Here is a 26,244-nt window from a genome sequence, read left to right as displayed (position 1 = left end):
TGCGCCTCATGTGCCTACCTGTAAAGTGAAGTTGTTGTAGGAGGCTGTTGGGAGACAGATATCTCACTTGCATCTGCCCTTTGGACTCCAGGGCAAATTATGCTGAGACACTCAGTTTGTGTCCATAAGGGAACTGTTGGCTTGTTCACATTGTTCTACTTTTGCAGTCCCTTAGTTTGGCTAATGGTAGCAATGACACCAAAGTGAGTCTGGACTCAGCCCCAGAGGGCTTCTCCCAACAGTTTAGTAAATCTTTCCCATCCTTGGACATTTGAAGAGAGACTTTGGAATTTCTGGTCTCTTCAAACCCAACTTCAGTTTCAGAAACAGGAAAATCTGGTTTCTTCCTTTGCAGACACTGGTGTAAAGGATTTGCCTGGCAGCTCTGCCATGGCCTGTTCTGTGCGTTCTCCCTTAACACATCTGATCATCAGTGGGGCAATTGACTCTCTGCCTCTCTGAGATTACCTTCTTATTTATAATATCTTTCACTTACCACATACATTTTCTCTTTTATTGTCAAGCAGGGGTTGATTTAGAAAACATTAGAGATTCTTTCTCTCTAAAACAGACATTCTTTCTCTCTGGCAATTTTCAGCAGCATGCCGATGAGGTAGGTTGGTCATGAAGAGCATCAACATTGTTTGGAAGAGAAGGTGCTTCCAAGCACATTTGCAACACTCTTTTGACAAACTGACAAAATTATAGGCTGTTAAGGCTACAAGGCTGTGCATGTATACAGAAGTGTCAAATGTCTCTCCTCTGGGGCCTGCTGACAAGGAGCAGAAGTGTGGACAAAGAGCCTCAGGTTCAAAGGTTGTTCCAGGCTGGAAAGTTAGCTGGTAAACCGTTTACCCATCACTGTTTCCAAATCCAATCATAATTCCTTCTTTTTGTTGCCCTCTTAAATTAAAAAAAAAGAAAAAAGGTCAAACCAAACCAAACAAAAAACTCCAAACCAAACCGCTCCCAAAATCCCAAACACAAACAAGCAAAAAAAAAAAAACAAACAAAAAAACAAAAGGAAAAAAAGTGTGGCTACAAATTGTTGTTGATTGACCAAATTTCTAACAAGAAAGAAATTGAAAAATGTTATACAAACCAGTTCACAGGCAATGTATTTAACTTGAATAAAACTGGAGATTATTTATGTTACATCTTCAAATCTAAAATGTAATACTCTGTAGTTCACACACAGACAAACAAATTTGAGTCTAATGCATCTCCTCCTATTCTTCCTCTAAATATTCTCAAATATTTTATATGAAGGTATGAAAGTGGAGCTTTTTTATTAGCAGTAGGTAGGAAAAAAAAGGCTGTTGTATAGCTGAGATTCAGTGCTCATTCAGTGCATTTTTAATTTTGGATCTTTTGTTTTAACGATCTGGAATTTATTTTTTGTTTTTCTTTAATGACATATGGGAAAACACTAGGGAAGTACTTAATATGGTTAACATTTCTTTCACAATCATATAATCATAGAATCTTGAGTTGGAAAGGATGTTAAAGATCATCTAGTTCTAACTCCCCTGCCATGGGAGTGTCATATGCAATTTTATTGTCCATACGCAATTTTACTGCTGATTAAGTTCTAATGATTTGATTATATTATTACTTAGCAGTTTTGAAACCTGTCTCCATGTCCAAAAGTCTGACTGAATTTACATATGAAGCTTTGTAGAACTGCCTTTGAAAATCTTGGCTCCTGCAGCTTTAAAACTCAAGTGGAAATTGTTTTAGAGCTCTTGCAAGATGCATAGTTCTTCAATTTTTGCTAGAACATTGTCTTTTGTAACACTTGACAATTAAGGTTCCTTTATTTGCTGAACTGTTAAATTAAAATGGATGCATTCATAAATTTAAAAAACCCTTACAGAATCATTGCACTTTTGTCAAGGAAATTGTAGTTTGATAGAGTTGCCTTTTTTGGAATTAGTGGCTGTGCATCACTATTATCTCTCTTTAACAGAGATAAAATTTGATTAAGTTGAAGGAGCTTTGGTAGCACTTGCATTTTTCAGAAAGATACTCACTCCTATTTAGTTCAAGTAAGTGAGTAAGTTTGTTGTTTGTCCATCTAGGTAAAGAGTTAGTAGTAAGGTCTGTTAATCTCTGATGAATATGATACAGATTCAGAGACCTTTCTGTCTGTGATCATAAAAGCTGGTGATGTGATGCAGAAGGAATGCATACACTTACTGACTTTTTTTTCAGACTTAGTCTCTACAAAATCCAGTAGTAAAATTGCTGCAGTTGGTTGATTAGTTGACCTTTTTTTAATCCTGAAATAAAAATGCAAAAAATTAATTTGTGGGAGGTATCTCCTCCAAACTGGTTTCATTCAGCTTTCCATAATGCACTGCTTATTTTGTTCTAAGGTGAAGAAAAGCCGGTGGTAGGCTTTCAGATGAATTAAAAATAAAACTATTGTTCTTATTTAACATTTGGTTTATTTGTAAACAGCCAAATATGCTTACATTTGCCATCCTTTCTCTGTTAAGTAAAATCCTTATCACATCCTTGTTTTACTTAGCAAGGCAGACCTGGACTAAGTAAAAGCAAACACACAAAAACTCTGATCTTCCAGTAATCTATATGATGGAGACTTAATGCTGAAGTTGCCCTACTTATATTTACTAACCTTTAATGGATTATTTTGTCTCTCACATTTGGCCTACAGATTTCTAAATATACCACCATCTAATTTATTCACATTTCTCCATGGTGTGAAAGAGAACCTCTTCCTGTCTGTCCTGAACTTTGCTGGGGTATTTTCATTTGAAACCTTCTTGTGTTAGAAGAGGAGTTTTAGTGTTCTGTACCTTATTCATCCTATTGCTATTCCTGATTTTCTAGTCTTGTATCTGGATTGCAGGCTGACCAGATATAGTCAATATAGATATTTCTTACACCAAAGTTGTTTCACATTTCAAATAGTCTTACTTGTTTTTCTCCTATCCCTTCTTAATTTATTTTTATATCTCTTTTTAATTTGGGAAGAACAGAACTGCATGCAGTGTTCACTGTAGTGTGCCTCACAATAATAAACTCTGTGATTTATGAAGTTGTTCTGCCCTCCCTTCCTTTCCTAGTAATTTCTAGCCTTCTGTTTACTTTCTAAACTTATCTGATGTTTTTATAGTATTTTTCTAACCTCAACTTCTTGTTTATGAATTATGTCAGCCTATCTATTTATGAGTATGTTGAACAGCATAGAAAGAAAATTTCTAGATGAGAAGCTATAAAATTTGGAATGTGAGAAAGTTAACAAATGCTTTAATTTCTGTGAACCATGTGGGCTTGTTCATGTGATTATTTATACATGTTTCACAGGGCAGTTTAATTCAAAACCCTTAAACTGATATAAAACATACAACAAATACAACAAAAATATCTGTTACAGATAGAGCATGCCTGCTATTGAGTATTGCAAGGAAATTACCAGTGAGAATATCTCTATGATGACAATTTGCCAGAATAAGTAGTGTTTTTGTGAATAGCAAGAATCTCCCTACCTCTCCTTAACAGGAACTGCTCAGTGATAGGAAAGATTGGTATTGCTGAATGAAAAATGGGAACAGCAACACGCCTGAGAGTTTTGGCTTAGAATTAGTTTAGTGACTGGGACAGTGTAGATAGGTTAAGTAATAGGAGTGATGAGAGATTTACTGAACTCCCTTTATCTGAATAGATTAATGGAATAGAATCACAAAGCCCACTAGATTTTGAATGAATTAAACATAAAATGCCTAATCTCCAAATACTAATTCAGTGTTGAATTTATAATTCAAGAAAGAGGAAAAGAGATTGAAAGATTCTCCCTGTTACTTTGAGAAGAACAACATTTATATGAAAGATGTGAGATGAAAATGCTGCCAACAAAGACTGGGATTCTAAAGGTTTGAAATTTTGTGGTGTCAAGAGAGCTGAGCAAATGTTGTGTTTCCCTTCCCCCAACCTTTAGAAAGACCTGTACTGATTGCTTGCAAGTATTTTTGTTTTGTTTTGTTTTGTTTCAAATGTTTTCCCGATTTCTTGAATGGTTTACATCTTTATTCTCTGTAGATACTTCTTCTGCATTTCAAGCTGGGACTAGTGCTACTTTTACCTATTGCATGAGAAGTCCAGCATAAGCAGCATCATAAGCTGCCTTCTCATATCTCAATTCCTTGTGTGCTTTTCTTATTACTTGGTTGTCCTCCCTTGCCTCCACTTGATGATGGATTTAAGTTTTTGACTCAGTCTCAAAATGCCTGATACTCCTCCACTTAGATCCAGACTTAACCTTCCCTTTATGGTTGGAGTCCATGTGGGCTTTATCATTGTATTTTTCTTGTAACTTTTCCACAAAGGGAAATTTTGTTCCACTGCAAAGGTCTTATGTTGTTTGAATTGGTATGGCAGACTTGATAATATCCTAAGTTCAGGGTCATACAGTGCAAAGCACATTGCAGAAATGTGCAGTAATGACAATAATGGTTTCTGTTGTGGTTTATTTCAGCCTTTTGACAGTAGGTCTCCCACATTAGAATCTGAGGTCGTAATTATCTCTCCTTTTCGTACTTATGTTTATCTACTTAAATGGCATTCTTTATTGCTGTATAAACTCATAATGGGAACTTTCTTGAGTATTTTTTATATAATTATGAAGATCACAGGCTCCATAATGGGATGATGTTTAATTAAAATAATTGGTGACTTTAGGCAAAATATTCTAGATAATTTTTGAGAGCTACTTCTGTTATCCGTCTGACCCGCCAACATCATTAATTTATCATTGCTAATTTATAGACTAATGGTCTGCTAGAGGTTGGGACATACTTTGAAGTTTTGGGCAATAAAGAAATATTTATTTGTTCCAAATAACTGACTTTCCTTTTGCTGGGTTAAGGCAGCGGTACAGTATCACTAGTCTGGATTTCTGTGTGAGCCCAACTGATCTGAATTTTAGGAAGGGGTGCACTATTCCTGACACTACTTTAAAAAATAGTTTTTCTGTCCAACTACTGGTGTAAGGCTCCTGAAGAAGTCTTAATCAAGACTCAGCGCTGCCTGAGTCTATCAAAGCATCTGCTGTTGATTGAAGCCAAGTGTACGTAACACCTAAGTTCAAGGGAAGGGGTTGATGGTATTCTTGTGTGTCTCTAGGAATCCGGAAAGACCGCAGAGGTGGGCGAGTGATGAAACAAAAACGCCAAAGAGAGGAGCAGGATTCCAGGAATGGAGAGGCTTCTTCAACAGAGCTGCGAGCTCCCACCCTTTGGACAAGTCCGCTGGTGGTTAAACATAACAAGAAGAACAGCCCAGCCCTGTCCCTGACGGCAGAACAGATGGTCAGTGCCTTGCTGGAAGCTGAGCCACCCCTGGTTTATTCTGAATATGACCCAAACAGACCGTTCAATGAAGCCTCTATGATGACCCTCTTGACCAACCTTGCAGACAGAGAATTGGTGCACATGATCAACTGGGCAAAGAGAGTTCCAGGTAAGGAAAAAAGCCCATGTAAACTATAAAACCTGTAGATTAAAAAAAAAAAACCAACACCTAAACAAAAAAACCCAACAAACCCACATACTGATTTTCTGACAAACTATTCTCAATTAATTCAAATTGTTCATTTAAGTATAAATACATTAACAAAATTTACAACATTAAAAGAAGTTTATGTTATATTGGTCAATAAAATGCTATTGAGCAATGTAAGTGACTTTTGAGGAAAGATTTATTCAAGAAAAGTACCTTCCCCACTCTGTAGAATGCTGGGCAGTTTTTTGTTTGCAAATCCTTCTTTTTTACCATACGAAACTCAACAAAATTAAAGATTGAAAGAGATTATTGGTCAAATCCAGTCAATTTGACCTAATCAAATTATTTTAAATATTTTGATCTCCTTAGAAAAGGGTTACTCTCACATATGTAATGTAAGCCATAAGTTCAGTATCACTACTAAGCCTGTAAGTACTACTAAGATTTATTTAGTTTCTGGGTTATAGTTTTGACTGTGAATTACAGATCTTTCATGAATTTTGGGTCTGAAAAACAAATTCAGAATAAAAGTTTTAGTATGAAATTATTTTTGTTGCACTGTGATTCCCACTTTTCGCAAAGGGAATTAGAGAATTGTAGAAAGTATGTAACATTTTTCTTTGAGTGTATGTTATATATTCATTCATGTAGTTCAGTTAATCAATATAAATGAAATGAGAGAAGAGTTTTGTTGTTAAAGTTCATCACTTTTCACAGTTTCAATGTACACAAATACTCTTCGTAAGATTTAAAAATTTGTAAGACATTTATTGCACATGTCATAGTTTTATCTTGGTAAAAATACTGGCATACGTGATAATTTATACTTAATAATTCATTGGAGTTCTGATTTTTTAAGTTTTTTAACATAGCCATTTACTTAATTAAAATTATGTAGATGCTTTAGAAAGGGATGCTAGAGACAACTAACACAGCTCTCACTCACATAGTGCCTTAACTCAAAAGAATTACACCCAGGTTATTCCATTTTTCTGTTTTACTTCATTTAAGCTTGGCAAGGCTGTTCCTGGTAAATCAATAACCATGTCTTTTCCAGTCCTTAAGGGTTCCCTTTCAGCCACTTTTCACATGTCACTTTGTGGGCTCCAGCTCTGATCAATAAGAACCTGTGTGTGTTTCATTTCTCATCGTATCTTATAAGAAATCACTTGAGAATTTTATTCTTGACAAAGTCATGGTGGTTGAAGCCTGATCTACAGTCTGTTCAAGTCAAGGGCAGTTCTGCTGTTAATTTAAGTATGTTTTGCATCATGCCATTACAAAAATGCTTTTGAAAAATGAACCTATGTACATAGTGTTAAAGCTATTCACTATCAGATAAAAAAGATAAATTCAAATTACCTTTCTATGGATTTTTAGAGATATAATTACTCTGAGTCTGTTAAAATAAATTAATTTTAATTCATGATGGATATATCACAATCTAAATTCATTATGTTGTTCAACTGGAAACATTTGGTTTCCGTGACTTTTGATTTTGAGAACATTAATGGAAATGCGTTTAGAAATTAAGTAACATTGTCAGAGGACCAAGATCTGTTTTTTATTCAGAAATATCTCTAGAACTGCCTGTTACAAGATGATTAAAACTGGATAAAAATGTTAAGTGATTTACTAAATAAAAACTTCAAATTTTAAGAAAGCATCTGAACAGGAAAATCAAATATGTAAGGTTATCAACTCTTTCTGTATAGCCAATGTATTTTACATTTAAATTTATATTAACTGTCAAAATAGCTCCTAAGGAGAAACCAAGCCCTGTGGCTTGATCATGTAAATCCATTAATAATTACTCTAGCAGGTGAGGTTTTCTACAGACCTGTTAAAATTTGGCTAGAATTAAATTAAAAAATCCTTTTCTCTTCATAGTTTGATCTCTTAGGCACTATACAAACAATTATACCAAAGGGAAACAGCAATTATACCTAAAGCAGGACAGAGAGAATAAAAGAGTTTGGGGGTTCTGAAAGTGCTGTACACCTAGCTGGTTCTGGGTGTTGTGGCCTGGAGAATAGAATGCATGGAAAAAAGCAGAAATTAAAGTGCTTTAGAAAGTTGATTTAAAAGAATTCAGGTCAAATTGTTTACCCATCTCTACAACTGGGGTCTCTGAGAATAAGAAATTTAGACCTATGTGCTTAAATATATATTTTTTAATCTCTTGTTCTCTAGGAAATGTTGTGTGCACATAGTTGCTGATATTAAGTTTTAGAAGCACTGATCACCTTTCAAAGAATGGGTCTTTGCTTGCCGAAGTTTTCTTCTGCTGGAACTTATTGGGAATATTTATAATTTAATGGAAATGTGTCTGACAATTTAAATTGCATTTTCACCCCCACAGCATGTTGCCATTGACTACTCCATTATTACTAGGATTTAAACAATGCAGCTGAATTAGAGAGGATTTGTGTATGTGTTATTCATGAACCGGCGAACTGAATAACTTTTTAAAGTATTTGGTGTAACAGCATTGTGGAAATCCACTCAATTATTTTTTCAGCTAATTTAATAAGATTTCAAGCTTCAGGATCAAGGGTAGGAATATCCCTTTTTCCTAAAAAGTGAGTGTCCTTTTTAGAAATAGAAAAAAATCAGTTGCAGGAAATGGCTTCCCCTACGCACACTTCTCAAGCCTTGGAAACTGTGCAAGTTCATTTACCTACATGTAGGATGTAGGCAAGCAAGGAGTAAAGTCTATATGAGTAGCTGAGCTGAAATAATATTTCATGGTGCTCACAGAATCACAGGATATGCCATGTTGGAAAGGATCTACAAGGACCATTGGGTCCAAGTCCTGGCCCTGCTCAGCGCCATCCCCAAGAGTCACACCCTGTGCCTGAGAGCATTGTCCAAATGCTTCTTGAACTCTGTCAGGCTGGTGCTGTTACCACTGCCCTGGGGAGCCTGTTCCAGTGCCCAACCACCCTCTGGGTGAAGAACCTTTTTCTAATACCGACCTAAACCTCCCTGACATAATTTCAGGCCATTTGCTTGGGCCCTGTCACCACAGAGAGAGATCAGTATTTGCCCCTCCTCTGGCCTCATGAAGAAGTTGCAGATTGTAATGAGGTCTCCCCTCAGTCTCCTCCAAGCTGAACTGACCAAGTGACCTCAGCTGCTCCTCATGCAGCTTCTCCTCTTGGCCCTTCACCATCCTCATGGCCTCCTTTGCATGCTCTCTAGTGGTTTAACGTTGTTATGTTGTGGCACCCAGAGCTGCCCCCAGCACTGGAGGTGAGGCTGCCCCAGCCCAGAGCAGAGCAGGACAATCCCCTCCCTTGCCTGGCTGGCCATGCTGTGCCTGATGCCCCTCAGGACAGGGTTGGCTCTCCTGGCTGCCCGGGCACTGCTGACTCAGGTTCAGCTTGCCACTACCGGGACCCCCAGGTCCCTTTCAGTGGCTCTGCTTTCCAGCCTTTCACTCCTCGGTGTGTCTGTACATCCAGGGTTGCCCTGTCCCAGGGGCAGAATCCAGCACTTTCCCAGGTTTAAATTCTTATGGCTGGTGATTGCCCAGCCCTCTGATTTATTGAGGTCTCTCTGCAGGGCCTCCCTGCCCTCAAGGGAGTCAGCAGCTCCTCCCAGTTTTATATCAGCTGTGAATTTGGTCAGTATCCCTTCCAGTCCTGTGTCCATGTCATTTATGAAGATGTAGAAGAGCACAGGGCAGAGGATGGAGCCCTGTGGAACCCCACCAGTGACAGGTCACCAACCACAGATCACCCCATTCACTTTAACTCTTTGTGCCCCACCCGTGAGCCGGGTGCTCACCCATTGCATGTTGTTACAAGGTAATTTAAGCAATTCCTTTATACAACCCCTGAACACAAACACATACACTTTAGCCTACACCTCAAACCCAAAACTAGATTGGTTAGTGAAGCCTGAATACTTTTTTTGAAGAACATAGTAATATTTTTATTTTTGAATGTTAATCAATGAAAAGAACTTCTAGTGATAAAAGTAATTACTCATCTTTGAACTGAAGTATGAAAACAGCTTTGTGCTGGATATTTTGTCTAGAAGGATACTGTGAGAGAGTACTGGAAGCTTTACTGAAATCCAAAAAGACTACATTTTTTTTAGGAAGGAAGAAATTTATATCAACAGAGCGTGAAAAGTAATGAAGATACAGCTTACAAAATAGAATAAGACTTTCAGGGGTATTTCTGGAGTTTACTTTGCTGTGTAGGCTTTAAAGAATAGTTTTTGGTTGGCCAGTCTTTCTGATCATATAAATAGGTGGGCATGGGAGAAGAAGGAGCTAATTAGATGTATTGGATAAAAGTGAAGCTATTCTACAAAATGGAGTAATACAATGTAATTTGTGATAGATTGTGTAAAATTATGTAGGCAGAGATCTGTTATAAAGAAATGCTGAGGAAAATGCTGAGGGAAATCTTCAAAATGAGATGAGTATCCTTGCAGACATGCCCTGATTGGGAAGGTCAGAACTAGTCTCTATCTTTATTGCAACTAATTCAGTATCAGTTAAAACTTGCTTAAACTGGCTCTGCAAAGTTGGTGGTGTTAACCAGTTTTTGGGGGGGGAAAGAGAACTTATGGCAGCTTCTATGCATAACCTCAGAAAATATCTTTAGTACCCAGATAGAACATGATTTTTGACTGGGGTCAGAACAAAGTTCCCCTATGACAATGCAATTCATAGCATGCCAAGTACAAAAAAGCTTGTTTTAATTTTTTTTTTCAAAACCTTGGCCCCTAATACAAGTGAGTTTGCCCAATTAAATGAACAAAAATCTTGTACAGTGTCCTATGACATAAACAAAAAATTCAGGGTTTATTCTTTAGGTGGCCTAATGGGGATTTAGGCTGCAGTCCTTCCAGGTGGCCTCTGTAAGATACTGAAGGTGCCTTTTGATTGTCTCAGCCAGTTGGAATAGCAGGCAGCTGCACGTGAGGTGGGTGCAAACAGATTGTGGTGGGCTAGACTTTACATATAAATTGAGCCTTTTACCATTGAATTTAATTTAATTGGGACAAATCACTAAAAATCATGTGTAGGCAAGGAGTCGGTGTAGATGAACGTTCATTTCTGAATCACATACTCCTGAAAGATATGCCTTCTTAGGTTCTTGAATTACATAACATCTTGATTATATAGTACCACATTCAGAATAGTCTTTAATAAAATGACCAAAATCATTACTCTGCTTTTCTACAGAAATGCTGTTATGTCAAAGGAATTAACTTACTGTATTTCATTATTCACTTACTATGTATTTAGTTTAATGTCTTATGTGGATAACTGTATTTTCTCAATGAAGCTGTCATTTTCAATGTAATCAACCAAACATTTTTGGTGCAGAATCTCCTGAGATGGTGAGACACATTACGAGCTTATGCAGTGAGCTCCTGGTAAAGAGTGTACCTTTAAGGAAATTTTTTTGCACGGGTGAAATCTTTGGCAGTGTTGCTACAATCTTGTATAACTATTTACTACAAGTACAGTAGCTGTACAACTTAATAGCCCTAAAATGGTACACTGGGCATACAGGCTTTGAAGTTTTGAGATGATTCACAGTGCTGTACTTATTTTATGGCTTCATGAACCGAGGAGATAAACATTTTGGCACTGTTTTTTGGTGGTTTGTTTTTTTTTTTTCTTCTTTATTTCAAAGCCACAGAGGTTGCTGTTTTCTTAAGATATTGTTTTCCTGTTTGACCTTCTAAACTGCTCTGTTAAATCAGGAACAGTGTGTAAAAAGGCCAATAGCCACAATTTTACACTGCACTTTAGTGGCACCAAACCTTAAAAAAAAATGAGTTAGCTTGCAGTGGAAGGAAAGATGTCTTGGATGAGAGTGGTATGTGTTTATAACCCTTTAGATGTAGGAATGTTTATAGAGCTCCTAAATGTAGCGATCCTCCTGCCAATAATTTACGTTTATTTAAAAAAAATAATGGCTTGCAATTCCTGTAATAATTTTTAATAACCCTTTCAAAACATCTATTTTACAGTCTCTTCTCCTTTGCCTAACAGACTTGCTGTGGAGATTTCTAAAATGTCATTAAAAACCCCACCACTTTGCTTATCTCTTTAGTCTGTTGAAGTGATACTGTCTGCTCTCCCACTTCTTAGATGAAAAAACAGAGGAAGAAAATCTGTAAGCAAAAGAGAAATGAAAATAGGCATCTGGATCTTACTTTATGGCTACTTTTTGCTAATTTAGTTTCTGTGAAATGTCAATTTATTACTCTGAAATTGTAAGCATCAAACACTGTAGTGGAATAAAGTAAACACTATTTGAATTTGAACATCAGATTGAGACATATTATTTGACAGAATGATTATGAAGAGCAGCAGAATTAAAATCACTGAGTATAAAATTAAAGCTTTCAATCCCTGTGTTTTCTTAGTCTGGTAAGCATCTTCAGTTTTTCTTGTCTATATTTGTGAAACCAAAAAAGCATTCCTTTCTGTCCTTCTCCAGCTTCTGGGTGCTGCATGAGAAAACTCCTCACTTACGAGTTTTAGTTTATCTCCAGAACTGTATTGTAGTGCTTTTAAAAAAGATTGGGTCTATTTCCTCCTGTACAGAACTTCTAATTAGAGACAAGGACAAGACAATGTGCCACAATGGCCTGCTGTTGAGAGATGGGGCGGAGATGCTTGATTCTAGAGGACAGGGAGATGTTATATGCACCTATATGTTACATGCTTGTGTCAGACAGGAAAAAGCCAAAGCTGAGAAGGAATAATTCAGTGGAAGTGCTTTTAAGGGAACATAAACAAAACAAAACAAAAATACAGGCAGTGGTTTCACTAGCTGAAGGCTCTAACAAAATTATAGCAGAAGGGAAAAAGAATCAAGGTCTGAATTGCAACTTTGATTGCATTTGTATCCTAATGCAATGGCCTTCAAACTCTAGGGAGTCCCTAGGGTTAGTGATATAGAAGGGGAGAGAAATGCATCAGGACAAGCTGACCAGCAACAAGGAGACTCCAACAGTGAAAAAAAGTAAAGAACACAGGCAAGAGGACCAGGGGAAAAAGATGCTGTGAATCAGTCAGATGAGCCAACAGGAAACTCATCAGCTCAGCAGTGGGGTTCTTATTGGTAGGGTTCCTGCTGAAGGCAGTAATTTTTTCAGGGGCTTTTCCAAGTGCATGGGTCTGGTTGTTGCTTGCTCCTGTTACCACAAGAAGAGCCTTGGGATATAATTTACACACAATTCTTTCCCATTTCATCTTTCAAGCCATAGTGTTACAGCTTTATGTCCCACTCTTTCCCCAGGAGTTTCCTGGCCATAGGCATTAGAAGAATGTGTTCAAACTGCATCATTGTATTTGCATAAAATTTCAATCAAGGGAAACAGATTTAGAACAGGAGAAGTAGTTTGGGAACCTCTTAGAAAATTTCTTTAGAGAACCATTTAGAGTATTTCTTCAGAGAACCTTCGACTGAGCTCAGAAATGTATCCTTGACAGTGTTCTAAACTTTTCATACATAAACTTTCAACATTTCATATTTTTTTGTTTATTCTTACCAGTTTTTCTGCAAACTCCTAAAGTTAATTCTGTAGCTTTCCAGACTTCATTTTGTTGTCCAGAAGGAGATATTCTGAAGAGTATGTCAGCTATCAGCCATTAAACAAGTGCATTGCCAAAAATTTTTTAAGATTGCTAGTCCACATTTGATAGAGTTATAGTTCCATCTGTACACAGTGGTTTTAAAATCAAAACCCACAGTGCTATTACAAAGCTGATCCTATTCAGGCCTTTTCAGAGTAAGAAATATTTGAATTTCAAAGATTTGAATTTTGGGGCTTCCTAACAAGCTGGCTCAAAAAAATATCTTTACTAATCAAATTTTATCTAACTATGAGTAATCTTGTTTACCTGTTTGACATATATTGACATATGAAAAGTGACACCAAACAGGTAAGAATGATAAAATTATTTTGACAATAACTACTTATATGTTGGAGTTCATTGGACATTCAATGGTATACAAGTTCAATTGATAGTAAGTGTTTGAAGATTAAATTCTATTGGTCTTGGCAAATGAAAAGGCAAAAATGAACATTCACAGTATTAATCTTTATAATTTTTAGCCAAAACATTAGAAAATTAAATACTTAAAATGTAATATTTTATTTCTAAAATATATGATCCTTTTATAAAAACATTTCCTGCTATTTTTCTTTAGCTGATAAATAATTTACACTCTTGGATGAACATATCTGTCTTAGAGTCTTCAGCTATGCTGAACCCTGGAGCTTTCCAAGAAACGCTCGTTAATTTCTACTCTAAGTAAACAGTAAGTAATGATCCCTCCTGATTTATTTATTTCTTAAAATAATTTACAAAAGAATATGCGATTGTTGGAAAGCACTGATGCGATATGTATGTGCATGTGCACATATCCATTGTTTCTTGTTCACATAATTCACACAAATTGGCCCTTTTTACTTGATGTTTAATAACTTCACCCTAATTTTTTTAGGTTCTCTCTAGTACTACATCTCTGAGCACAGTCAGCTGTAATTCCAGTTTAGAGGTTATTTTAATATCATTTGTATTTCTTTTCTATTCAAGTGAGTCATCCACTAAAACCTCATGTTAGATATATAGGAGTTTTTAAGTTACATAGGAATAATTAGGAAAGATTTATTGCAGATGACTTCTGGATGGGCTCTTACCCTGTCTGTATTGCTGCAGTGGTGCATTATATGACACATCTGTTACCAGCTCATTTGTTTTCTTTGATTATCTCTCCGGGAAATGAACTATGTGTGGAAAGAGTATGTTGTTTTGTCTGCATGCTAGTTAGGCACTGCTGTGAATTTAAACTAGTGTAAGCCAGATAAAGAATATCCCACAGTGGAATGGGAGATGAGAAATCTGCAATTGCCTTGTTCCTCCAGGAGTCTGTGCTCAGCTGAGTGCCCATAAGGAACTACTGCCTAAACTTACTTTATGTAACGTTCTGTTGCTTGTAAGAAATATCTCTGTCTGCCACAGTATGGAGCAGGGAGATAGAGGTGAAATATTTATCACTGTGCTTAGACTCTGGGTTAGAGCTAAATCTTCTTAATCCTCTTGAGGAGTCCTGGAAATAGAAGGGAGGAATCAAGATCTTGACCTTGATTCAGTGTCCGGTTTCCTTTGCCCACCAGAGAGGGACACTGCTCAGGCTGTCAGAGGTATCCAGTGATTCTCACAGGTATCTGGTATTCCTCGTAAGCAGAGTGATCTCAGAAAAAGAAAATTAATGTCAGAATTTTCAGGGTTTTTTTTCTCTGCAGCTTGAGATTTTTGGTTTGGAACCAAATACAGTAGGAAGTCTGAAGACCCATAATCAAGGTTAATATATGGATGAGGGGAAAGGTGCCTTTCAAAATCTTGCTTGTAGGCTGAATGTGTTGTTATATTCTGGAGTGTTTAGGTTGATTTGGAAAACAAAAATTCAAGAAACCTAATTTTTCTTTGACTCACAAAGATAGGGAAAGTGGTGGATTAGGCTAATTATAGTGTTCCTTATCAATAGCCTAATGAAGCATCTTCTGCAATAGCTGCTGTTCTTCAGAAAACATGGCTGCAATTAGAGCAGTGGCTGTACAGGCTGCTGGCATGAAAGCCAGGTGTTTACTAAAACCTTGAAAAGTCTCTGACTGGGTGTGATCATTGTATTAAAAAAAAACCCTGACTGGGATAGAGCTAAAATTACAATATTGCCATATAATATCAACTATTATATTAATAATGCATGTCTGACCTATTTCAGAAATCTCCTCTGATTGCTACAAAGGTACTATTTCTTATGAGTATCACATGTATTTGTAGGATGTACTCTGTGAGGTTGTAATTTCACAGGATTTGTTCCAGTTGCAGTGCTGGCTAAAGCAGTTCCTACCTTTCTGCTTCTCCCTGTCTTGGGGTGGCTTTGCAAGTACAGGGATTTATCCGGGTTAAAAATGAATCTTTTGGGTGAGTGTTTTGGGTTGCCAATAACTTGATCCCCACTCCATTTCATGGCAAGGTAGTCGAGGCAATTGGAATGGGGGCTGACAGTATATCAGGAATGAATAGGCCAGTATTAATGTGATGGTGCTAGAAATAAATATTCATGTGTCAGTACTGCCAGTAGTAATATACAACCGTGGAGCAGGCCTTCTTCTAATTTAATTTCTCTTTTTTTATGCAGAGAGGTCTTTTCCAGTCTCCTGTACAAAGGGAAAGAATCTTCTAGTTCCTGGCACCATTTACAGTCTTTGTCCTGCTTGCTTAAGTAGGTGTTTAGCTCCTACTTTGCATGTTCCTGCTTAATCTGCACCATAAACTGTAATTGTATGCCATAGCTCTGAGGGGTTGGAGACTCATGGGTAAGAGGTAGCACCCCCTAACTTGTTCATAGAGGGGCTTTAGTTGGCTTCCATCCCTGGAAATAAGATGCTTTACTTCCCAGAAGGCAAAGATTGTCTGGTTGGTTGCCAATGCTAGTGCATATTTTTTAAAAGTTGTTCTTTTGTGTTTCTCTTCCAGGAAGGCAGTAAATTCTGGAAGTTCTTTGGGCCAAGTTTGCTGTGTACAGCTAGTAAATAGTGACCTGAAGTGACAGAAGCCTTTTGGAATCAGCAGTTGACAATTAGTCTTTTCCAGGGTGGGATTTTGCAATGTTAGTGGAAAAGGAAAGCTCTAGTGCACTTTATTTGGTGATGATGGGATTAAACACTGGTATTAATTGCTTAATACCTCACATATTTTAAAACCAGTATAAATGGAGTGGTTTTCAGCTGACACAGAAGAGCTGCTCGTGAAAATCCAGCACAATTATCAACTTGTGACTTCATTTTTCCCCCCACTTTTCTCCAGTTATGGAGGATCACTGCTCCAATATGAATAGCAAGTGCACCTTTTTTCCTCCCAGGTAAACATGTAGGCATACTGAACCTTTTGGGAAGAATGCTGCTTTACCACAGGGAAGCACTGACTGTGCCAGTGCCTTCCTCTGTCAGTTATGTAGAACTCTCTTACAATGTGCCACAGCGAATCCATTCCTAAACTGGTGTCTCAGGATTTTATCTGCTGCATGGGAAATCTGTGAAGCGTAAACCACCACCTGCCCACCCCCCCTTACAGGCACAGATATGAATTAAATCTGCTATTTCTTTTATACTGCTCATTATACTCCTGTTTTATGCCTTGCCAGTATGCCTCTCTTCTGAAAAAAGTGGCTTGTATTTTTCAGAAATTTTTACATGCTTAAATTTTTAAAGATTTTTTGGTTCTGTTTTTTGTTCGTTTTGTTCTTGTCCTCTTGGTTTGGTTGTTTTAGGGGGCTCTTTTCATTATTGATTTTTAATTTTTTTTATTTTTTCAAGAGGGGAGACGCTTCTAATCAAGTGTTTAAATGGACACACATTTCAACATTTGAATGAGATGGTGCCAGGCAGCACAAATACATTTCCTTTACTGCCTTGTTGCAGCAAACAGTGCAGTCAGAGTGCTCTTTACTTTAGACTCCAGATGAGCCTTTTTGTACCTTATTTGTCAGTAATAGGGCTTCTGAGGGGTTTTGGTAAAAATCCATCACTGCAGGCTGATGAATCCAGATCTGCTTTTCTTCAGCTGACAGTGAATAACTGTTACCAGCTTTCCATGAGTTATTTTATTTACAAATAGTATGGAGTAACTTGTGAGCAATTTCATGTTGGTGGATGACTGAAATGATTTACTTATGTGAGGCCAGAAGTAGTTCAGTGTAACCCTGATGAGTTGCTTTCTCCCTTCTTAACAAGTTGCCAGCCTCTTGGGCCATTAGAGTCCTGTGGCTTCGGAGTCTCTGAGCAGCTTCCTAATGCTTTATGTTTAATCAGAGTAGGACTATATTTAAATGTGTTTGTAGGCGCTGTATTTTACACTCAGAATTAGCCTTTTTTGTGTATGTGTAAGAAAATAAGATTTTTTCCTCTTCTTTTTGAATTTCCAAGTTCATCCCTCTTCCTCAGTTCATATTTTGATTGTCTCTCTCTGCAAAAATGCAGCCTGAAAATGCTTAAAAAATTAGGTTGATTCCAGAGTTAACACAAACAGTTAGGAGGTGACTCACTTCTCTGAGTATCTCTGAAATTCCTGTTTTATTTGTTCTGCTTAAGTTACATTACTTTCTGTCATCTTCATATTTTGCTGCCTCATTGCTTTCTTGCCTTGTCAGATCATTAATAAACATATTTAGGATAATTAAAGTTAAAATGCTGTGTCATCACCTTGACAAGTTTCCACCACATTGTTGTTTCATATTTTCTGTCTCCTGTTCAGCTGTTTAGAAGATTGCCTTTTACCATCATAGTGCAACATCGATTCTGTGTGAGCGCTTTGTGGTTACTGCATGACTTCATCTCATCCTGGTAGCTCTCCTGGTGGCAGCCAGGGAGCGATGGGAGAATATAAACATATATGAGCTGTAGAAGTGAGTAACAGGAACCCAAAACCTCCTGGATATCCTCAAAGCAGGGGATATTGGCTGCTTTGGGGCTCCTGCACCAAGCACAGTTCCTCTGCCTCTCAAGATAGGAGACTTCAGCCTGAAAGTCTTCTTTCTGTGATCCAAACTGTGCTTTGAGGATCAGCATGGTGATGCTGTTTGTAAAATAGTCTCCTAGGCTATGGCTGAACCAGGTGAAGTGGCTCTATCTCCTGATCCAAGCCAAAGTTTTATTCTCATCCGTAAGGAGTCTGTCAAATTTGCATTTCATATGCGTGTGAAAGAGAAAAGAAAAAACAGAATAAATCAAAACGTCTCTGAAATAAGAAAGATGAAAACTACCACTTTTTTTGCAAGTTAGAAAAAATATCAAATTGTAATTCCAGGGATTTGAATTTCAAGTTACATATTTTTCTTCTAATCTTTAATTTCTGCTATTATAGTTATTAGAAGGTATTACAGTGATATTTTTTAATGTGGTGGGATTCCATGCAATTTTCCAGTCCCGTCAAAGGATGACAAATGGGGTTTGTAGATCCGGTCATTTTGGATGAGCTTGTACACTGTTCCAAAGCCAGATGTCTCCTTCAGAGTTGTGTAAATAATTAGTTTCTTTTTTTCTGGCAGATAAAGCCAGTAAAAATAAACTTTCTCGCTTCATACAAAATGAAATGTTTGAAAATTTCTGCTAGATAATAACCTTTTTAGGTGAAATTAATTTCTTTTTAATGTGAAAGGGTAGACTTCACTAAAATTTCAAATATTTCAGGCACCTGTTTAAAATAAAAAGACAACTTTAAGGAAAGGGGACCTATATTTCCAGAAGTTTAGATACCTTTTTCAGTGTTGAGTGGGAATAGGTGCCTGGTAGAGTGCTGAAAAGTAAGATGAGGTGCTGACAAGGAGGCCACGTTTCCAGATGGAAACCAGCCCATTTTTTATTTGTTTGTTTTCGTTCTGTGAAATCTGACGTGTTACCCAGAGCATTTTAAACTTGCTAGCTGTCACTTTCCAATGTGAACAGCTCTGCCAGAGTGCTTGCAACCAGCTCTAGCTCAGCATGTATCTCAGCAGGCAGTTTGGGAGTTTGAGTCAAGGTCGCTGTTCTCCAAGTGCAGCACCTGCGTTTTGTGTGCACACCTGAGCCTCAGTTTCCTGAGGGTGCCTTGGGTTTGTTACACATTGAAGGAGAGTGTGAGAAAAGGGGATTAACGTGTGTTTTGTGGAAACATGCTGCTTGCCAACTTACTGGGTCTCCGTGGACAAGGAGATTAATACAAATTACCAGCTGCGTTCCAGTATCTTGCTTTCCCTGTAAAGTATTCCTGTGCTCTGTCTTATGATGACACTCCCACACAGCTGCTGAAACAGTCTTCTTGTTGCAGTGGTTGAAGGAAATTGCTGCGATTAATTTTGCTGTCTTTCTTCTCTTTGATGTATCCTTACAATTTCTTGGACAATTTTTTCGAGATTGGGTTCGGTTCAAAACCAGTCGTGTAGGGATGAAACAAACAGGAGGAAAAAGAAACATTTGAGGTTTCATTTATGTGTGCTTATGTTTCTGTTTTGATGTAGATACCAGGCAATGTAATGGATGATAAAGTACACATAAAAATATATATAGCTTCTGTTACTCACATATAAGTGCAATAGACAGAAATAATACTTCAAAAGTGAACAATCTGAGGGAAAAAATGGATGCAGGTGCATTAGTCAAGCTAGTTTTATATCCTAGTGACTGACTATAAAGAATGACCAGACCATGAACCCTGAAGTTATGCCTCATTTCTTGGGTACAGCACACTATGTTCTGAGCAATTTCTATTTCTAGTCTTGAAGCAGTTTTAATCTTCTAGTTCACTACAAACTTGACAGTTTCCCCCTCTTTTCCTTGGGTTGCAAAATAATCCTCTTTTCCTCTAATTTCATATGCTGCTGCAATGAATGCTAGTGGATTTAGTGTTGAGCACAGTAGTGGGAGACATTGTGGAGAAGTAAGCTTAATGCCTTTTTCACCAGATTTTATGAATGAAGAAGGGGAGAGCTTAGCCCTCCCAGTTTCATCATATGGAAGTTATTGCAGTCAAAAAAGTGTTAAATTAGAATGTGACACTTCTAAAGCCCCCAGACATGGATGGAGATATAAAGCAAAACAATGAACCTTTAATTCTTAAAGAATTAAGCACAATTATTGAAAATAAAAGTATAAAACCAGTATTTTAGGGACAGTCAGAAAGACAGGGGTTAATCCTTAATTTCAATTTAAATAATTAATGTTAGTTTAGAAGAATGGCTGAAGCTGACCATTGGTTGTGTTATCTTGCAAATCTAATTTTACATCTTTTTAAAATGTTCTTGCTTGTGTTATGATGACCTTTAAGTCTTTCATATAGCTATTATAATTAAAGGAACAAAAAGGATAAAAAACGGAACCATGGAGATATTTTTACACCCTAACATTTGTGGGGAAAATGAGGTGCAGAGCAGTAGAAATGAGCAGCCTGTGGTACAGTAGCTCTCCAGGGGCTCCCTTTTGCCTAGTTTTGTTCACTTGCCGTCGCTGTCCTGTCCCCCATGACCATTTGCCCGTGTGACATACCTGCATGGCCTTTATCCACCCTGAGGTTTTCCAGAGCCTCGTCCTCCAGCAAGGTCTGTCTCCTGGTGCCGCAGTGAAGGCCAGGCATGCAGTGCTGCCCAGCCAGCTCCAGCAGGGCTCCATGGGAGCCACCCCTGGCTTGCTGCTCTCACTGGCACCATCAGGGCACTGCCCATCCAAAGTGCCTTTCCCAACTAGAGTGCCTTTCCTTTCTCAAACAGTAAGAGGATGTAGTAAAAAAAGCATGTAGGTGCACTCTGCAAAAGAGGAAAACAACTGGGAAGTCTTTGATCTTTAGTTTTAAAATTATCTCCTAGTAATTGTGTATTAAATCAACCATTTGAAAGGGGCAGGCTGGGGTCATTTAAAAATCTGTGAAAGATTCTACCTCAGTCTGCCTCCTTTCCCCCTTCCAGATTATATGTTTACTTGAAAACTGTGGTTGCTTAAAGAGATTGCTCAAAGAGTGATTGCTTAATGAGACCTTTTGCCTGGAATGATTTTTTTTTTTTTTGACAGCCACAAAACCATCACTTCCATTTGGTTGAGGTTGTGATTGGAGCATAGCCTGGTACTTTAGTAAGGAGGTCAAACAAATGCTGAAAACCCCATACTGTCTTGGATGCAACCAAACAGTCAAAAAAAAATCCAAGTCATGCTGGATATGACCTCAAGTCTTAGGGCAAATTTACACAAAGTGTAAACTCTCCGAGGTGGTTGGTGCTCCCTGGCTGCCCATCGGTCGCTTCCACGCTCCTCTTTCTTGACAGGTTATTTCATCAATGGTGTGAACAATTAAACCAGCAGAAGAAACCAGCAGTGGCAGCCCTAGTTGGGTTGGGAAAGGGAGGAGGGGAGAGAATGAAGTAGAGAGGACAGCTTGTATTTATGAGTCTGTCTTTTGAGTTCATAAAAGTCAGTTAAGAATGCATAACCAGCCCCAGAAATTGTTTTAGCTGCATCTGCTTTTGATGGAAAACATTTTGTGTAGCTGTGACCTCTTACAAAAATGACAAATCCCCCAAAACCCCTTCAAACTTCTTGCAACTGGCCTGAGTACTGGTATGGTTTAATATAATGTAATTAACTGTGTCACAGAAAATAAATTAAAGATGTATTACCTCATACCATCTATTTTAGTCAGTAGCTAATAAATTTTGTGTAGTGTCTTTCTTCACCTGTCCAGAGAATAATTCAGAGGACAATCTTCAAAGAAAAGCCTTCACATGCAGCTGCAGATGGGATGTTCCTGCACTCAAAATCACAGGGAATAGCTTCCGTTCCATTCTCAATAAGTAGACAGTGTTCTGTGGATTTTATTTGCAAGCCTGAACTTCCTGAGAAACGGCACAGCTCTGAGTGCTAAAAGAACCATAAAGTAACATCTTACTGTTGTCAAAGTGTACCCTGAGTCTCAGCCATCTGGATTACAGTCCAGGAAGGAATTATCAGTAACATGCTTTAAATAACTGTTGTATGGTGCTGCAAGAATTTTTCCATGTAATAACAAACATCACATTTTATTGATTAGTTGAAGAGCTTGTTTTCTATACAGAAAATACATGTATGTCTCCCTTCTTGCTTTACAATACAAGTAGCATAATCTTCCACTTGCAAACTGGCAGGCAGCCTTCACTTACAATAATCTTATGCAGTAGTTGTTATAATTACTATTGGCGAGATTTATTCTTATTTTAATAACTTTTAAAACTGCTTGTTAAGAGGGTGAGGAAAACTTTAGCTTAAGATTTGTTTTGTAGAGGTTGTTACTTTGCCTAGTTTAGTGAGACCAATTAAAGTTAATACTTGTGTGCTTCCCTGCATCCAGCTTTTCTGCTCACATTTTAAACAATTTTCCCCTCAAATCTAACTTCTTAAAGCTTTTTTTCTTTTTTCTCTATGAGAAAAGTTAAGTTGCTTCTGGTTTTTTGGTTTTTTTTTTTTTTCCTTTACTGATTTGCAAGAAATGGAACTTTCACTTGGGCTCAAGTAGTCTTTAACTCAAATATTTTTGTGGTTGAAAGGATGACAGAGTGTGCTGAGACACCTCTGTCCTAATCCTGCCTCCTCCTGCATAAGGTACTTAACCTCCCTGTGTTCTATCTATAAAATACATTTAATAATACTTAATGGTTTTACTGCCCTTTGAAAATGTAAAGTGCTACGTGAGTGCCAATTACTTTTATTATGTTCCCTGATGGAAGGCCTCAACATATTTGTGTTAAATGGTTACTGCTAATGCACTTTCTGGAATAATCTTTGGTTAACAAAGTGCAACCACTGCAGAAAAACCCCTGTGTTTAAGTCAAGGCTGACACAGTGACAGGTGAGAGAAAGTCAGGACTTGGCAGGTTTGTGTCCTGGCTCAGGGATGGGCTCAGCCACAGCACTGCCCAGCTCTTCTTCTCGCCAAGGAGGAAATCTTGGGCTTCAGACGCATAGCCTGACCATCCACCACCATAGGACAGATCTTCAGGCAGCCAGATAAATCCTACAGAATAATCTGCTTGTGCTGCTCTTCAGAGAGAACTTGTGGTGCCTAAAACCATCAGGAACACTTCCCAGTTAAGGTTTGGCTCTCATGCTGGGTGTTCTTGCAGACCTCCAGGCAGAACATAGTCCATTTCCCTAGGAACATTGCCAGCTAAGCTGGTTTTGTGCTGGAGAATTCTCATGTTCCTCTCAGGCAAGGCACCAGTATTTCATAAAAAAGTGGCAAGGATTTGTCAGGAGAAGAGAATGTATATCTGACCAGTGGCAATTTTCTGTCACTACCCCTGAAGTGTTTCCATGGCCCTAAATTCTAATTGTGCTTGGAGCAAAGTATTGCTTAGAGTATGTGAAATTTTACTTGCCTAACTTATTTAAAAGCTTTCTCTGGCATAGGAAACTTGGAATAGGACAGTATTTAATATATCTGATGTAGACAGAGTCCACTTGGTCCTAGTTTAGACTGGTGTGTACCTGAGGAAAGATAGGTTCCTGTACTGAACAAGGAATTGATTATTTGGACCAGGAATGGTCTCAGGAACTTTTTTAAACTGCTCATTCTGAAAATATATGGACTGGACAGGTCTGAAAAAGCATGTACTTTTTGCACAAGCAGAAAACGCTGAGTGAAGTAATGATAGCTTGACATATTCCTGGAAAGGAGCTGAAACTGTTTTCATTTATCTGAGAAACGCATTTCAGAATCATCACATTGCAGCTTTTAAGTGGAGGCAGAACAGACCAGCTCTTAGATATGGGAATGGAACTAAAAGTGGCAAGTGTGACATCCCTGCAGCATCCTGCTCCAGGGACAGTGTCAGGTAGGCAGTTTGGCTGGATGGCTGGATGGTCTGCCTGCCAAACTGTTAGGCAACTTTCCTAAGGCCAGCTCAGGGAGGGTGGAAACCTCCACTACAGGTGAAGAGCAAAAGCTTGCTTGGTCTTGACTTTCAGTATGAATACAGACTGTGAAAGCAGGGCCTCATCTTCCTTCTGACTTTTAGGGGTTTTGCCCAAAACCCCAAACATTCCTAACCGCTATTAAATTTACACCTGTAAATTGTAATTTTTGTTTTTCAGGAAGAAGTTTAAAATCATTAGAGCTGAAAATATAAAAACATGAAGTACAATTTTCAAAAGGAATTAACAGTAATTAAGAGCATATGCTGTTCTCTTTGATCTCAAGAAATTTAATTTAGAAAAAAGGTTGTTTACACTCAGACGAGACAGTGTGTAAGTTCAGATTGGTTTGCTGCTATACTATAATTATACAGGCAGAAAAAATAGAGAATTGTAAAAGAGCAGACAAAGTAGTTAGAGGCTCTTACAACTGTGCCACTTGCTTTGTGTTTGCCTTTCAGATTTCCTCCCAGGAGCTCAGTAAATTGTAGCTAATTTTTTTCTGACCACACTTACAGAAACAAAAGCAATATCCTTTAAAAAAATGAAATAACAAAACTACTCTTCTAGCAAAATATTTGGATTGAAAATGTTGAGGTTTAGAGATCTTTGAACTTCGGTCTTCAAAATAAATCTTGATTTAAAACACTGGTGTTGTGTAAACAATTAAACCAATATGTCCGTGTCATACTGTAAGTGCCCTTAGGAGGAAGAACTTAATAAAAGTGTCTTATAATTTTGGTCTGAAGATCTGTGGAAAGAATTAGGAATGAGTAGCATTATAGACATAGTTGTGTGGATACTGAGGCTCAAAGAAAACAGTGTTTGTGATTCTCTGATTCACTTGGCCTCAGAATTTGTTTTGTTCTGCTGTTGTTGTGTACAGACAAGGCTATAGTCAAGGTGTGGGTTTTAGGCACCTCTTAACTAAAAGGTTTCAGGGCTCAGCCTTAAAGGTTGAAGAGGCTGAGTGATCCGTGCAATTTCAGAACAGAATGTCATGTCATGTGCTAGATAAATGCATAGATGCAGTCTCACCACTCTCTTTAAAGTGGAGAGGTTGGGTACCCAGCTCGTGGCATTAAAAAAGGCACAGATTTCACCACTCGGTCAAACAGTGGTGACTGAGGCATTGGTCCTTCAGTGTGCTTTAGGTTAGGAAGAACAGATGTTTTTCCTCTCTATGGCTGTTTTTTCGAGAACAGAACTTGCCTAGGAATTATTTTGCTGTTTGCCTTTCATCTGCTTAGATATTTTTCTCGACACAAGCCTCTCTTTATTTTGTTACTTTATTGGATGGTTACTAGCAATTAGGTTGCAGCACTCACCACTACTTTCTGCTGTCTTTGCCAGCCTAATTAGTGTTCTATTCCAAATGTGGTTTATTACATGACTGTCACATGACTGAGGCACTGTACTGAATTGTAAACAACAACCTTTTCCAGTGGTTGTTGCCACTTTTCAAAACACTGCATTAAGATAGAAAAAAACCAGTGGTCTGTTGGGACACATTTAAGACACAAAATTTAGGTGTTCTGATTTCCCACAACTTTTTTGTAGAGTTCAATATTCTGGTTTTTGCCGTGGGTAGTATTATAAAAATTTCTGTTGCTGTTAAGTTAAAGACATAGGAGACAAGCTGGCAGGATGTTTAAGACTTTAGTGTTGAACATATTCATAAGCTTGCTGGGAAAACAAAGGTCTGAATAACAGTGATAAAATTATGGATGTTATTGAGTTGAATAACACAATGAAGATAAGGACAGACTGAAACAGTCTGCAGTCCTGGTCTCACTGTCCCTAAAAGAATGTAGCTGAACTGGAAAATGCTCCAAGAAGGACAACATTGTTTCAAAGGTGAACAGAGTAACTTTCATCTAAGGAGTGACTGAATATAATTATGTTTGGAAAAGAGAAGTGAGATGATGACCTAGGGAATGATGGAATCTTCCAATACAATAATTATATTTTTCAAGAGATAGTCAGAGAGAATTGTTTGTTTATTTCAGAACAACAGGAGATTGTGATTTACCTAGTGTTAACTGAGAGTATGAAAATTCTTACTGGCAACTATACTTCAAAGTATATAAAACATATCTGAAGTGCATTAAATGCCGAATTGGTTCAGAAAGCGCCTGGAGAAACTTGGAGGGAAAAATGTTATGGGACATCAATCACAAAAAGATCCTTTCCAGGTCTGCAAGTCTGAGCTGTATACCTCTGGAACATGAGGAAACTTCCTGTAGAAGCCTATTT

At 37.8% G+C, this 26,244-nt stretch overlaps 1 protein-coding gene across 1 annotated transcript in view; it reads left to right on the top strand.

The window, feature by feature from the left end:
- The window catches only part of ESR1 (estrogen receptor 1), a 113,794-nt gene that overhangs the window by 59,546 nt on the left and 28,004 nt on the right, over positions 1-26,244 (top strand). Inside the window, exon 5 of the mRNA XM_059468496.1 lies at positions 5,149-5,484. Within this exon, the coding sequence (XP_059324479.1) occupies positions 5,149-5,484 (336 nt within the window). The remainder of the gene's footprint in view (positions 1-5,148; positions 5,485-26,244) is intronic.

Source organism: Ammospiza nelsoni, chromosome 3, assembly GCF_027579445.1.
Source record: "Ammospiza nelsoni isolate bAmmNel1 chromosome 3, bAmmNel1.pri, whole genome shotgun sequence".
In the NCBI taxonomy this organism is placed as follows: Eukaryota; Metazoa; Chordata; class Aves; order Passeriformes; family Passerellidae; genus Ammospiza; species Ammospiza nelsoni.
Note: the sequence above shows the minus strand (reverse complement) of the source record. Positions and strands in the feature narration are given on the sequence as shown.